This window comes from Alternaria novae-zelandiae, assembly GCF_023758075.1.
Source record: "Alternaria novae-zelandiae strain BMP 2774 chromosome Unknown scaffold_8, whole genome shotgun sequence".
Classification (NCBI taxonomy): domain Eukaryota; kingdom Fungi; phylum Ascomycota; class Dothideomycetes; order Pleosporales; family Pleosporaceae; genus Alternaria; species Alternaria novae-zelandiae.
In genome coordinates, this window is record NW_026056968.1 from 992,077 (window position 1) to 1,004,224 (window position 12,148).

At 51.1% G+C, this 12,148-nt stretch overlaps 3 protein-coding genes across 3 annotated transcripts; 1 reads left to right on the forward strand and 2 right to left on the reverse strand.

Moving 5' to 3' along the window:
- Window positions 1-3,800: 3,800 nt before the first annotated feature.
- Window positions 3,801-5,111, reverse strand: J4E88_004787 (uncharacterized protein; the record flags this gene model as incomplete). The annotated part of the gene is made up of 2 exons (XM_049398431.1): window positions 3,801-4,055; window positions 4,659-5,111. The coding sequence occupies 2 exons, from the start codon at window positions 5,109-5,111 to the stop codon at window positions 3,801-3,803; spliced, it is 708 nt and encodes a 235-aa protein (XP_049255992.1).
- A 3,788-nt stretch (window positions 5,112-8,899) lies between these two features.
- Window positions 8,900-10,260, reverse strand: J4E88_004788 (uncharacterized protein; the record flags this gene model as incomplete). Its single annotated transcript, XM_049398432.1, has 2 exons — window positions 8,900-9,973; window positions 10,114-10,260. The coding sequence occupies 2 exons, from the start codon at window positions 10,258-10,260 to the stop codon at window positions 8,900-8,902; spliced, it is 1,221 nt and encodes a 406-aa protein (XP_049255993.1).
- A 232-nt stretch (window positions 10,261-10,492) lies between these two features.
- Window positions 10,493-11,260, forward strand: NOP16 (Nucleolar protein 16; the record flags this gene model as incomplete). Its single annotated transcript, XM_049398433.1, has 2 exons — window positions 10,493-10,602; window positions 10,657-11,260. The coding sequence occupies 2 exons, from the start codon at window positions 10,493-10,495 to the stop codon at window positions 11,258-11,260; spliced, it is 714 nt and encodes a 237-aa protein (XP_049255994.1).
- Window positions 11,261-12,148: the final 888 nt, after the last annotated feature.

Sequence of the window (12,148 nt, forward strand, 5' to 3'; positions counted from 1 at the left end):
TGTGTATGTCTTCTGCCGTTGGGGTCAATGATGAGTAACAAAGGAACAAACCGACAAACGCCAACGTGAGGCTGCGTGCAGACATCAAGCCCACAAAGGATACCAACTATTTGCTCAATCATTGCTTCACGGTTTTACCCGTTGTTTACCTCATGTGGCCTCTAGCTTTGTTCACGTTCTAAACACATATGATGGAGGATCGTAGATGAGTATTGTTGATCTCCTTTCGGATGAGCGTTAAAATGTCTGCATATCCTCAAAGAAGCCGAGATGCAGAAGCAATGGCCGGAGTACTATGGTGGCGTTGGCTGAGTTATCTGGCGATTTTGGACGGATGCGCATAGTGGTGTTTGATTCAAGCTTGTGTAGTCGGCCTTTTCCACCACATCCCTACACCACTTGGGTGAAATATCTATGTCCAGACACCCTGGGTATTTCGTGCATATCAGGCACGCTATGATCCAAAAGTACAGTGCCTAATATGGGTATTGACTAGTCTCTATGCTTTGGCCTAGATGTTGATGTGCATCTTAGGTCGGCCCAGCCATGATGTTGTTCATTCCGTTGGCCCGTAATCAAGGCGGTATCGCGCGGATTTGCATGAAGGTGACTGTCTCGCGGAGAGGATATCGATCGCATACGCCAGTTTGTGTAGCGACTTCGGTTGGGTATCGCGCATCGAGACGGTGGGGATTTGGATATCTCGCGGTATGTCGGAGGTTATTCGTGGGCCTGTTACGCTATGGTGTTAACATTAGGACAGTAGAATAATGAATCATTACCATGATTGACAAGCCAAGGTAGAAGATCTCTTACCCAGTAGGGTAGCTGGTACGGAATATTATCAGGTCAGATGTTACGCGTTTGACGTATGGGGCTGCTGCTGTCGACTGACCAGCCTGTCCAAAACAGAACATATGGCATCATGTGGCATACGACTGCGGCTTCGTCGTTTCAAGAGTCGCGCAATCTCTCGAAGTTCCGTGTTGGGCGCGCCGCGCAGACTGCTACGGCGGGTGCATAGCATTTTGCGTGATTTGGAGCGTCGCGTCCGCAAGAAGCCGGCGGAAGACTAGCGGACCAACCATCAGTCGCGTCTCCGGAAGGTAGCGTGTCGCAAGACCAGAGAGTATTAGCTGAGACATCGCAGTGTGTACACAGCTGCGTGAGGTGTGGAAGGCGGGCTTGGTGTGGGAAGGAACGCGCCGCGACGCGTGACGCCATTGAGCCCCACCCACGTCGATCGGTCAATTCCAGCCCCAGTGGCATCCGTGGATCAGGAACTCTGCTATCCAACACGACAAATACACCCTTTACGTACACAACAGCGACTCTTTGTTAATTGCACTATCCGCGTCACCTCGTGACAACCTCTCGGCGACCCTATCAACCATTCGACATCTCGTAAGGTAGTAACGGTACTAGACGTATCAACACACGGTAAATTTGATGCAAGAAGTGGGGAACAGGATCCGTGTTCAATTAGGTATGAAAACATTATTACAAGATCTGACATGAATGAGTGTGTTAAAAAAATCCACCATGTGCAATCTTGGAGCTCTTCAACCAGTGAAGCTTGGCTACAAATTACATACCTCCACGACCATACACACTCCATGTGCCTCGTCACCTTCCATCAGAGATATCAACAAGCAATCCGTATTGCTTGCCCCGTGAGCGAACGTTCTGTTTTAGGTGGTGGGCTAGTCGAATTAGAATATAGATGGGCAACAGGTAAGAGATTGGACTTGCTTGACTTGGTTGTTGACATCCCTGCTTCCCAACCGCTGCTCTACGACCCGCCGCTGCTGCTGGCCTTCGAGGTCTCAGTGGCTTTCTCTTCTTTAGCCTTATTGTCCTCCTCGGTCTTCTTTTTGGCATCATCGGCCTTCTCTTTGGCCTCCTCTGCTCTTTTCTTGTTGTTGTGCACCTGAGCCTCGAACCTACGCAAGTAGGCGAGCTCATCCTTTCCAGGCTGTGCGGACGACATGTTGATGTTGAGGTGACGTGTTATTTCGGTTGAATAGCTGTTTTGAAGGATATATCTGTGAAGTAGACGGAAGTAATGGTATACTGAAGATTGTTGTTGTGCATCTATACTGGTGTTGATGCGCCTCCGTTTTATACCCAGCATGACTCCACGAAATAACTGTTGACTCTAGTGAGAGACCGATGAATGTGTTGATCATGATCAGTCAAAGGTATGAGCACGTCGATCGTGCGACTTGAATACATGTTGGTTTCCCGTTCCTGCGTTCAGAAAGCTGTCATACTGCTGAGAGTCAGCGATAAGCATGCAACATATCTCTCAGTGTGAGTGACACGTGGATGATGCATGTTTTTGAGCATATCATACACGTGCGCCATGAACGCTTGCTGTCCCTCTTGTGCTACGCTCTGACTCCCTGTCATCATAGTTGGTTATATTGCGCGCGAGATATAGTCGATTCGCTAGGCACGGTATTGAACGGTGAGGCAGACAATGACGAGGTTCACCCAGTGGCCTATGAGCCTCCCACCGATTATATCGAAGAGTGGTACTATATGTACAGTTATAGATACAGTCACGATGGTGCCATCAGCTGCCGTAAATCAGGAGGAAGACTCATCGTATACCTAGTCGTTCGGGGATGGCGTGCTCATGCCAATCTGAGAAAAGGGGTCGGAGTACTCGACAGACACTGGGCAGACGCAGTTTTTCCGCTCATTTTGCCGCTGCGCTTCTCGTACCAGTTGCATTATACTTCTGCCCTCCTCGAAATGAGATTTGTTTCGCAGCTGGGAAACTTCTTCGTCTCTTTGTCGAAATCTGTAGTAGTCTTTCTCATATCCAAGAGTTCCTTATTTTTGTAGGCCTTTTTAGCGTCGTACTGTTCGCATAGTCCACCGTAAGAAATGCTGTGGTTTACGCAACTACGATGGCTACATGTTGCGCAGGCCAAGATGCTGATATCTTCCGCCTCATGTAGCTGGCCAACAGGATACTCTGACCGAACGCAAAGCGGAAGTCGGGCTGGTTGTGGAGAAAATTTTGAAGCGTCAGTTTATCGTAGCTACACATACTAATACTCGCATAGAAGCGAAAAGGCAAAGGCTCCCGGATTGAACAGTACGGCGACCGCGAAGTCACAGGCATCTTCATATGCAAACACCGCAGATTACCCCGTAGAAGGACAGGGAATACGAGTGTTCTCCGTGCTTTTCCGTTTGATGTTTAGCCATTTGCCGATGTAATCCCTACATGCGTCAGGGTCATGCTCATACTCCCGTGGGCGGAGGAAGTCTTCCAATGGGCGCGTATCTACACACACACACGGTACAAAGTTGGTCGAGAGGCTTGCATGCGTAGATGATATGGATTCGAAAGAAGTCCAATATCTGGGTGGCTTGACGGGTTCGCAAGTGTTGCTTTTGGTCTTCTCGTAAGTGCGCTCGCGAGGTGATTCGCTGGCCAGAGTCCTGCAGCCATCTTGCTAGACTGTGTCGGTCATTTCAAGCAGTAGAGACCCTCTGCTAATGATGCGGCTGAAGAGTGTGCAATCAAGTATATGTATGCAAAGGGAGAGCGAGACACGACTGTAGACAATGAAAATCAATACACTCTTTTTTTCAACTTGCTAGTGGCAAGAACAACCGTGCGTGAAGCATTTGTCTCCCATATAGTAAAGTCATGCAACGTCAGACCAGCCTCGCGCGAACCCTTAAGACCAAAAGCTATTCATCTCGTTCATGTCAGACTGCAGCGCGGAACTAAAGTCTCAAGATGAATCTCCATGACCGATCCATATTCTTCGCATTCTTCACGCAGCCATCATTCTATATGAACTATCAGGCTTGGATCTCTTGCGTGCAAGCTTGAAAGCCTCCACACATACAAAAGCCAGACGACGTTCCGAAACTCGATCAGCGATTTCTAGCGTAGCCAGGGAGCCTAGATGAATGATAACGGCAGTGACGCTGATGCGCTGTGTTCCCAATGATGTTGATGCCTTGAGCACCTTGATAAGGTGCGCGACAGATGTAGCAGAATTGGAACCTGCATCGCTTATGCCGACCTGCTTAGGTTAGTAATTGAACAAACAACATCTGGGTGGTTGGTACTTACACGTCATGTGGTCGCAACCGTTGTTCTTCTGTATGTTGACCCCGCACTTTGGACACTGGATACATGCTCGCTTCACTTCGGCAGCGCTGGCGTCATCCTCACGTTTCTTCCTTGTATTCGAAGCTTCATCTTCGATGCGCTTGATATACTGCGCACAAGACTCATGTTCGTGGAAGGGTACTGGTGTCGGATGAGCCGTGCACATTCGGAAGTCGCAGGCGGCGCAACGAAAGATTGGACCTTCAACACCGGTGTCGTGGATCTGGCCAGAAGTGCATCCTTTGGCCAGACAATACATGAAGCCAGGTTCCTCACCGAGAAGACGTCGCATAGAGAGCTCGTCGAACCGCGTATACATCTCTCGAGAAGCGTATCTCTGCACGTCGTCGTGGGTGATGGCGTTGGTGCATCCACTGGACGGACAGGACGCTCGTTCCGATCCTTGCATCTGCTGATCCAGCCACTGGATGAAACACTCTTGACAGACATCGGGGATGTGCTCACAAGCCATTAAGCTTGGATAGTCTTGAACAGGCGAGGAATCTCCGCATACCGAACACTCACGTAAGCTGAGCTTCGGCTCCTCCAAGGCATCGTACCACTCTTCTTGAGCAACGTCCGGGCCACTGGCATCTTTCTCCCTCTCTTTCTTAACAGTTACGTGTGTCTCGTTACCCAGTCTAGGTTCTTTCTTAATGGCCGCGCTCGGATGCTGAACAACGCGCGTCTCAGGCTCAAGTTGGGGTCTGGAGCCGGCGAACTGCGCCGTGCTCGGGTAGCGGTACTCAGTCTCTTGCGAAAGTTCTCTATATCTGCCTTCGACGTAATCGAAATAGTCATAGTCGATGAATTCATCGTCAAAGGCTTCTTGTGCTCGGCGCTTTCGCCTTGCCGCTGTGTGCTCGTCCCGGCATCTCTTGCAGTTCACCCAGTATCTTCCGGTAGTCTTCTGCATGTCGACTTCTGCGAGAAAATTGTCGCAACTGCCGCAGAGGGGAGGGTCCATCGTTGCGAGTGCGTGGGGTGCGGTGTGTTTGGAACTTGGAGTTTGGGGACAAGAGGTGCCCTCTTTGGCATCTTGCCAGAGGCTGTAGCGTTAGTCTTCATGATGATGATAACGATGATGATTGTGAATGGTGAACGATGAGTGGTGAAAAGGCACCGAAGTTGTCTTATTGGGCGGATTTGTGAGGAGCGTAGCGCAGATGAACGGTGAGCGCGCGACCCGGGTAATGTAGGTGTCACTCAAGTGCCGTATCTTTGTGTGTAACAGTCAGCTAGTTACGCAGGTGAAGTTGGAGCTAGGACAGCGTGCGCAGTCAAAATTGAGCGCCTTGAAATGCCAGGTGAGGCTGCAAAATTAATGCTGGTAGAACGTGAAGTTCACAACGGTGAGAGAAAGGTCTCCGAACTTGCATAGACCCAATGACAGTCTTGCTTAAAACCTGAGTCTCAGTATTGAGAGAGAGCATTCAGCACGACGGACCGTTGCATTACGAACTGCGAACTTACTATAGCCACATAATGACAAATTGAAGAGTTGCTGTAGAGATCAGACTCTCATACTGTCCTTATAGCGCGATTTAGTATCCGAATATTCATCTTGAAGATACGCATGACTTACAAGTGAAATGACCATACCCGCTACATCTCCGACATCCGTGACCGCTATTCAACCCAGGGTAGAACTCTGGTAATACCTCCAACACGGCTAGGTGTGAACCTTTAATCTTAATTTTACACGAACGTAGCATATTATACCTTATCCCAGTCTGGGTGGTATTAGCGGTGATGCATTCTGTTCAGTTCATGCTCGGCATCGTGTGCTTGAACCGATAGTGAGCGTGCCCATTGGCTTGCGTGGAAACCAAGACTGCAACACCGATCGTAATGAGCAAGAAGATATTCTCAGGGTTTTCCACGATTGAATTTCTGCTAGCGACAGTCCAAGATGCGCAGACTCTCGTTAGTCATACCGCTGTGCTGTCGTATGTCTAAAGCGAGGCCTGACGGTGAGCGCATTTGGGGCAGGCGTCACCACACGCGGAAGGCGCGCCCTTGACTTGCTAACGACATGATCTAGTCATGCTGATAATGCTAGGTGGTGATGTATCGATGCCGTATCGATAAACATTGATGCAGAGACGGCATGAAGCGATGATGAGAGATGGTGTTGCAGTAAACCCTGACGTCACGCGCTAAGAATCGCACTAAGCGCGAAAAAGACGCGCTGCCTCCTCCGCGGGAAGGTCAAGCATTGAACACCATTACAGAACGTGTTTTTCATGGCATCGCTAACTTCTCGGATGTATCTTGGCGGGGTATTGGATATCATACTCTAATCGTATGAGCACGGCATGGAAAGCTTGTCAGAAACTTCATCCTAGATCTCATCGCGATGTTCACGGCGATGCCGAAGACCTAAGGTGCTTGCTGATTACAATATGGGAAATTGCAGAACGGGAGAGCTGTGGAGATGCACAGTCCAAAATCCGAGGCGTAAATATAGGCAGGTTGTTGAGTATATGTGATGTTGATATTCTTCCATGTCCTCTGCTGAGGAGACGTATTCGCTTCTCGCAGCTCCTGTGCTGTATTGTTACATATGAAAGGTGATGGACATGCCTATATCTCTCCAATCTCTTCTCTGGCACGGATTCCTAGCAAGGTGTTAAGCCACATTCCTCCCTTTGCTTCTTCTAGTCCAACTCCTACTGCATCCCAGTTCATCCCCCATATCGCATCACCACAGTAACCCAGCCCCCACCTCTCGACGCCCCAGCAACGTGATGGCCTGAAACACAAGATTACTGAGATGAAATTCCCCTTCTGCCTCGGCCGCGGTTCACGAGATCACTTAGCTCAAGAGTGGCCGTGCAGTGCCGTTCTAGCCGGTCATCCCCTGCGCCTCAGTCTTGGCGTACCCGCCCTGCACCGCCTCTTCACTGTTCCAGCCTCTTGGCTCATCTTTCTTTGGAGCATGCATGCGGGGTGTGATCTTTGTGTCGTTGTACAGGGCGATGGAGGTTCTCATGTAAATAATTGTTTGTATTTTGTTGATGTGGATAGCTCAATCATGTTGTGACGACTTGAGGGATGTTTGTGGATGTTGCGCCTTCTTGCATGTGTCTTGGTATTCGACCAAGCATTCGTCTGCGCAACTTTCATATTGTGCTGTTACAGAGAGAGTTTCGCGGTCCATGTGTTGTTTCCTGCATTCGTCTAGGCAGGGTGCGGCGGCGAGGTATACGGCACAGCAGTGCGGCGTTCCGACTTCTTTTGTGCAGAAGGTACTCGTCGATTGTGGGCGAAGCGTGTTCGTGAGAGATGATATGAAGTCGTCGGTGGCGTGTGTATATTTCGGTACTAGTTGGTAGAAGAAGATCGGTATGCATAGCAGGATCAGGAGTGTGGGTAGGATCGCTCGGTATCGTGGCGTGTATCTGCATTGGGGTCGGGTAGTCGTGTGCATTTCGTTCTGCGAAATGATCTTCCTGTCGCACGCCAACTCTTTCATCACGTCGTGAGGTCTGATAGATAGATCACAAGTGGAGGCCGGATGCCTGTGCCTTTTATACGCAAGTATGGTCGCAGTTCGCTAGTCGTCGTAGTAGCACTATTCAAACACTGGAAAACGAGAAGTCAGTTAACAAGAAATGTGGGATATAGCACATTATAAGTCTGACAGCGGCATGACAACCATGCGGCCCATATGTATGACAGAGGCGGCGGTTACTCGGCAGCCACTTCGCGCTCGTCAAGACGGTAAGGCGGCAACGCTAGTGTGCAAGTGTGGCTTAGTGACCAAATTGGTATGCTCCAAGATCACTCGTTGCACGCCTTACCCCAATTGTGCAGAAGATGAATCAGCTAGCCAATCGAGAGTCGTTCGTGCAAGCACAACTACGCCTAATCGCACGACGAATACCCCCAAATGAACGTGCAGCTCACTGCCTGGTGTGGTTATGCAAGATAAGCGCGAGCTGAAACTGTGCACTGATCAGTCTTGGGCGGAAGCCATATCTCACAACGCACAGCCACGACCGCTGCAGCGGTCTTGATCCTGGCATAGCGGGAATAACCTTTGGGGGGACAAGCCCGTAATCCGGGGAAGTTTGGGCGTGTTCAGTCGTGCAGTGTTCGGAACTGAAGATACGTAGCCCGTCAGCACTACAATCTTGGAGGGAACACACACGGGCCTTTTGTGTAAGCAGCCGATTCCGGCTACCTTTTGCGAGAAGTACTCTAAATGCGTCATAGTGATGGTGAGTAGAATTTGATACATATGTGCCAAACCTACGTGGTGGTAGAGTTCGTTTCCAATGAGTCGTTAACATTGCGCCGGAATATGAGTTGTGAGCAAGGCCTAGACTCAGTTCTTGTGAAAAAGACCGAAGGGAGCATGCGACGTTGAGATACGTTCGCAGAAGAGTTGGTGTACTGAAGAGCAACGCTGATCTCACGATTCGCCCAGAAGGGGAAGTTTGCCAGACTGAAAGGCGCCATTGGGATTACAAGTTGGCAACTCTGGCGCATTTACAAGATACGAGTTTGATCGGCGCCGGCTTATGCCCGCCGTGCGTTGTCGAGGTCAAATTCTAAGCTCTATCGGTTTGAAATTGCGCCATGCATGCCAACCTCGCAGATCGTCTAATAAACAGTGGTGAGAGCTACGGCAGTCTGAGAACGGAAATTCTCGGAGCGACCGCCAAGCTACCTACTCATGAGAGAATCTAATTCCATGAAATGCTACGGAAGTCAGCATTAAACCACAACAAGGGATGGCGAAACTTACTACAACATGATACCGGCACCGGTGAACATGGCGGCGAATTGCATCAGAGTCTTCCTGAGCTCTTGGCCTTTGTTCGGACCGGTCTCGAGGAGTTCAGGAATAACAGCAACAGTGCCAACATAGAGGAAAGTACCAGCAGTAAATGGTAGTAGCATGTCACCCCACTGCAGACTAGTGCCCATAATGCCAGGACCTTGGATGTCAGCAGAGGCGGAGCTGCCTCCAAATTCTTGGACAGCAATGCCAATGCAAGTTCCTAAGAAAGCGCCGACGGCGGTAACGAATTGAGCCCCCATAGCGGCTCGCTTGCTGAAGCCAGACTGTATGAGGAGAGCGAAGTCGCCGACCTCGTGGGGGATCTCATGGAAGAAGACAGCCACAGTCGTAGTAGCACCAATCGTAGGCGAGGCGTAGAATGAGGAGCTGAGGGCCAGACCGTCGGTGATGTTGTGGGTGAAGTCTGCAATGAGGTTGAGGTAACCACCAAGCTTGACACTGGCGTTGATCTCTTTCTCTGCTGTCTGTACGACAGACGATGTGCCGTTTGTGCCAGATTTCCTGGAGCGCACACCATCTTTGGAGCTGCCGACGTCGACGCCTGTTGTCTTCGCGGAAGCCTCAACTTTGTCGTGCGAGTGCCCATGCGAGTGGTCGTGTCCGCCCTGGCCTCCCGTCGCAATTCGAAGTCCCTTGTCCATGGCCACGAAGGTGATGAAGCCGACCATGATAGCTACGCCCAGCAACAGGTTCTTGTTGGGTTCGACCATGACGAACTTGACCGAGTCGTGCTCTTCCTCTCCCAAGAAGATCTCAGGGAGCAGGTGGAAGAGAGTATCACCCAACAGGCCGCCTACAGCGAATGCGACCATGACGGAGAGCGAGGAGGGGTCGATGTTGGGCGGGCATAGTGCGAGGAGGAAGTTTGGTGGGCCCGAGATGTAGAGCGTCGCTAGCAGGGCATTGACTGCAGGGCTGCCAGGGAACAGAAAGGCGAAGATCTGAGAGGTGAGGGAGGACGTGGTCGGGTTCGAGGCTGCCTTGTGCTGGTTGAGAGCTTGCACAAGGGGACACTCCTAGCTGGTGTCAGTACCGCCATGAGCACGCGACATCAGGGTATCTAGACGATAACTGGTGTCAAAGGAATGCGCTATCCTCTATCCGACCCAGGTGATGGTGCAAGAGGTTTAGTGAGGCTGGCGAGTGGAAGGCGTACCTGCAATTGCTCTTCAATTTCATGGGCGCTCAGGTTGCCTACTGGCACGCCGGTCTCGCCCTTGACGGCTGCAGCTGCCACGTTCCATCCCAGCACCCCGAGGAAGATTGCCAAGGAAAGCAAGGTCCGGTTGCGCCGCGAGACCATGATGACGCGTGAATTGGTTGGATGCAATATACAGACCCTGATATTGGGTCGTGGGGTTGATGCTTCAGGGGTCTGTCCTCATGGAAGCTGGCCTGCTCGTGGGTACCTAGCCCGCCCGCTATCGATAACGCTAACGGAAAGTTCGCCAAAACTTTTGGAAGTTGCGACCGGCGCCTCTGCAACACCAGAGACAGTACACTGATACCCTCGCAATCCTCCAAAACAACACAAAATGGGTCGCGAACTCCAGAAGAAGAAGAACCGGTCGTCCATCCCCAAGAAGCGCAAGAATGGCCCTTCCAAGAAGAAGATTCTGCAAAACCCCATCATAGCGAAGCACTGGTATGACACAATGCGCCTGCCTCTGCGTTACCGATCGGACTGACACAATCGCAGGAACCAAAAAGAGACATTATCGCAAAATTACCGCCGTCTCGGTCTAACGGCGCGCCTCAACCACGCAACCGGTGGCACAGAGAAGACGATCGCCCTCCTCGGCCTCAACGATGAGAAATCTTCGCGCGCCGACACCGTCGCCAACAGCACAGCAGACGCCCTCAACATCGTTTCAAAAGCCAAGAAGCCCGAGAATATCGCAATCGAGGAGATCGAAGTCGAGCGCGACCCCGAGACAGGCGCTATCCTCAACGTAACAGGCACACTCGACAAGAAGGACAACCCGCTGAACGACCCTCTCAACGAGATCGAAGATGACAACGAGGAGATGGAGTGGAACGGCTTCTCCATGGTACCAGAGCGACCTGAAGAGGCCGAGAACCCAGTCATCCGGGAACTCGAAGAGGCTGCTATGAACGGCGCGAGGAAGGCACCCCGCGGACAGAGCCAAAGGGAGCAGGAGTGGGTGGAGCGATTGGTAAACAAGTACGGGGAGGACTACGGAAAGATGGCGAGAGACCGCAAGCTCAACCCCATGCAGCAGACCGCTGCGGACATCAAGAAGAGGGTCGCCAAGTGGCAGAAGGCGCAGAACAAGGCATAGGGTTGCGACTTAGTTATGCATAGCAGGTGTTGTGGCGTTTCTGGGCACATTTGTCGCACTCAAAATTCGAATACCAAACATCAGTCTCGGCTTTGATCGGACTACGAAGGACCGTACTCCCCATCGTTCAAGTCGTTTTGTGTTGGACAGGTGATGGCTCGTGCTCATCTCTCAGCGGTTACTAAACTCTGAACTGCACCTACCCCACGAGTTCTGAACTTGCACATTCATCCAGGGATGCAGCAACCACCACACGCACATAGTGGATATTCTCATATTGGATAGACTGACCACGATCGCGTCTAGGCATGTGTCGGACGGAGCGAACGAAATGCGCAACAGACTGGTACACTCAACGGGCAAAAGAGGCATCCTCTTCCACTCCATCCGGAAGTCACCGTCAGCTCAATCGCGTAGACTAGATGAGAGAATCTATCTCAAGAGAAATTCGACGAGAAACCTCCCGCACAGCTCGGAGACGGTTCCTTTACCAGATTTCATCGGAGAAGACCGTCTCATTGACCACCCGCGTACCCACTGACCAACAAGTAACCCAAGTCATCCCTCCCCACACCCCAGAAAGCGCTGCCCATAGATGTTACGTGAGCCCGAGGTACTCACAACTGATAGGTCTCCAGTATGGCCCTTTGCCACCCGCCGCGGAACCCAGCGGAATACCAGGATGTCTCTCACTAAGCGTTTCTGGAACAGCAGAATGCTTCCAGAAGTAAGCTCAGCAGCACTCATGCTTGTTTCCAACGAGCAATGACGTCGAACGCCATGACTCATGGGCATTTCGGATGGTCAGATTGCGCAATCAACGAAGTTGAGCGTCTTTCACGCAGAGCTCTCGCTTAACACTACCTCGTTCTCAAGTGCCTTCACGAC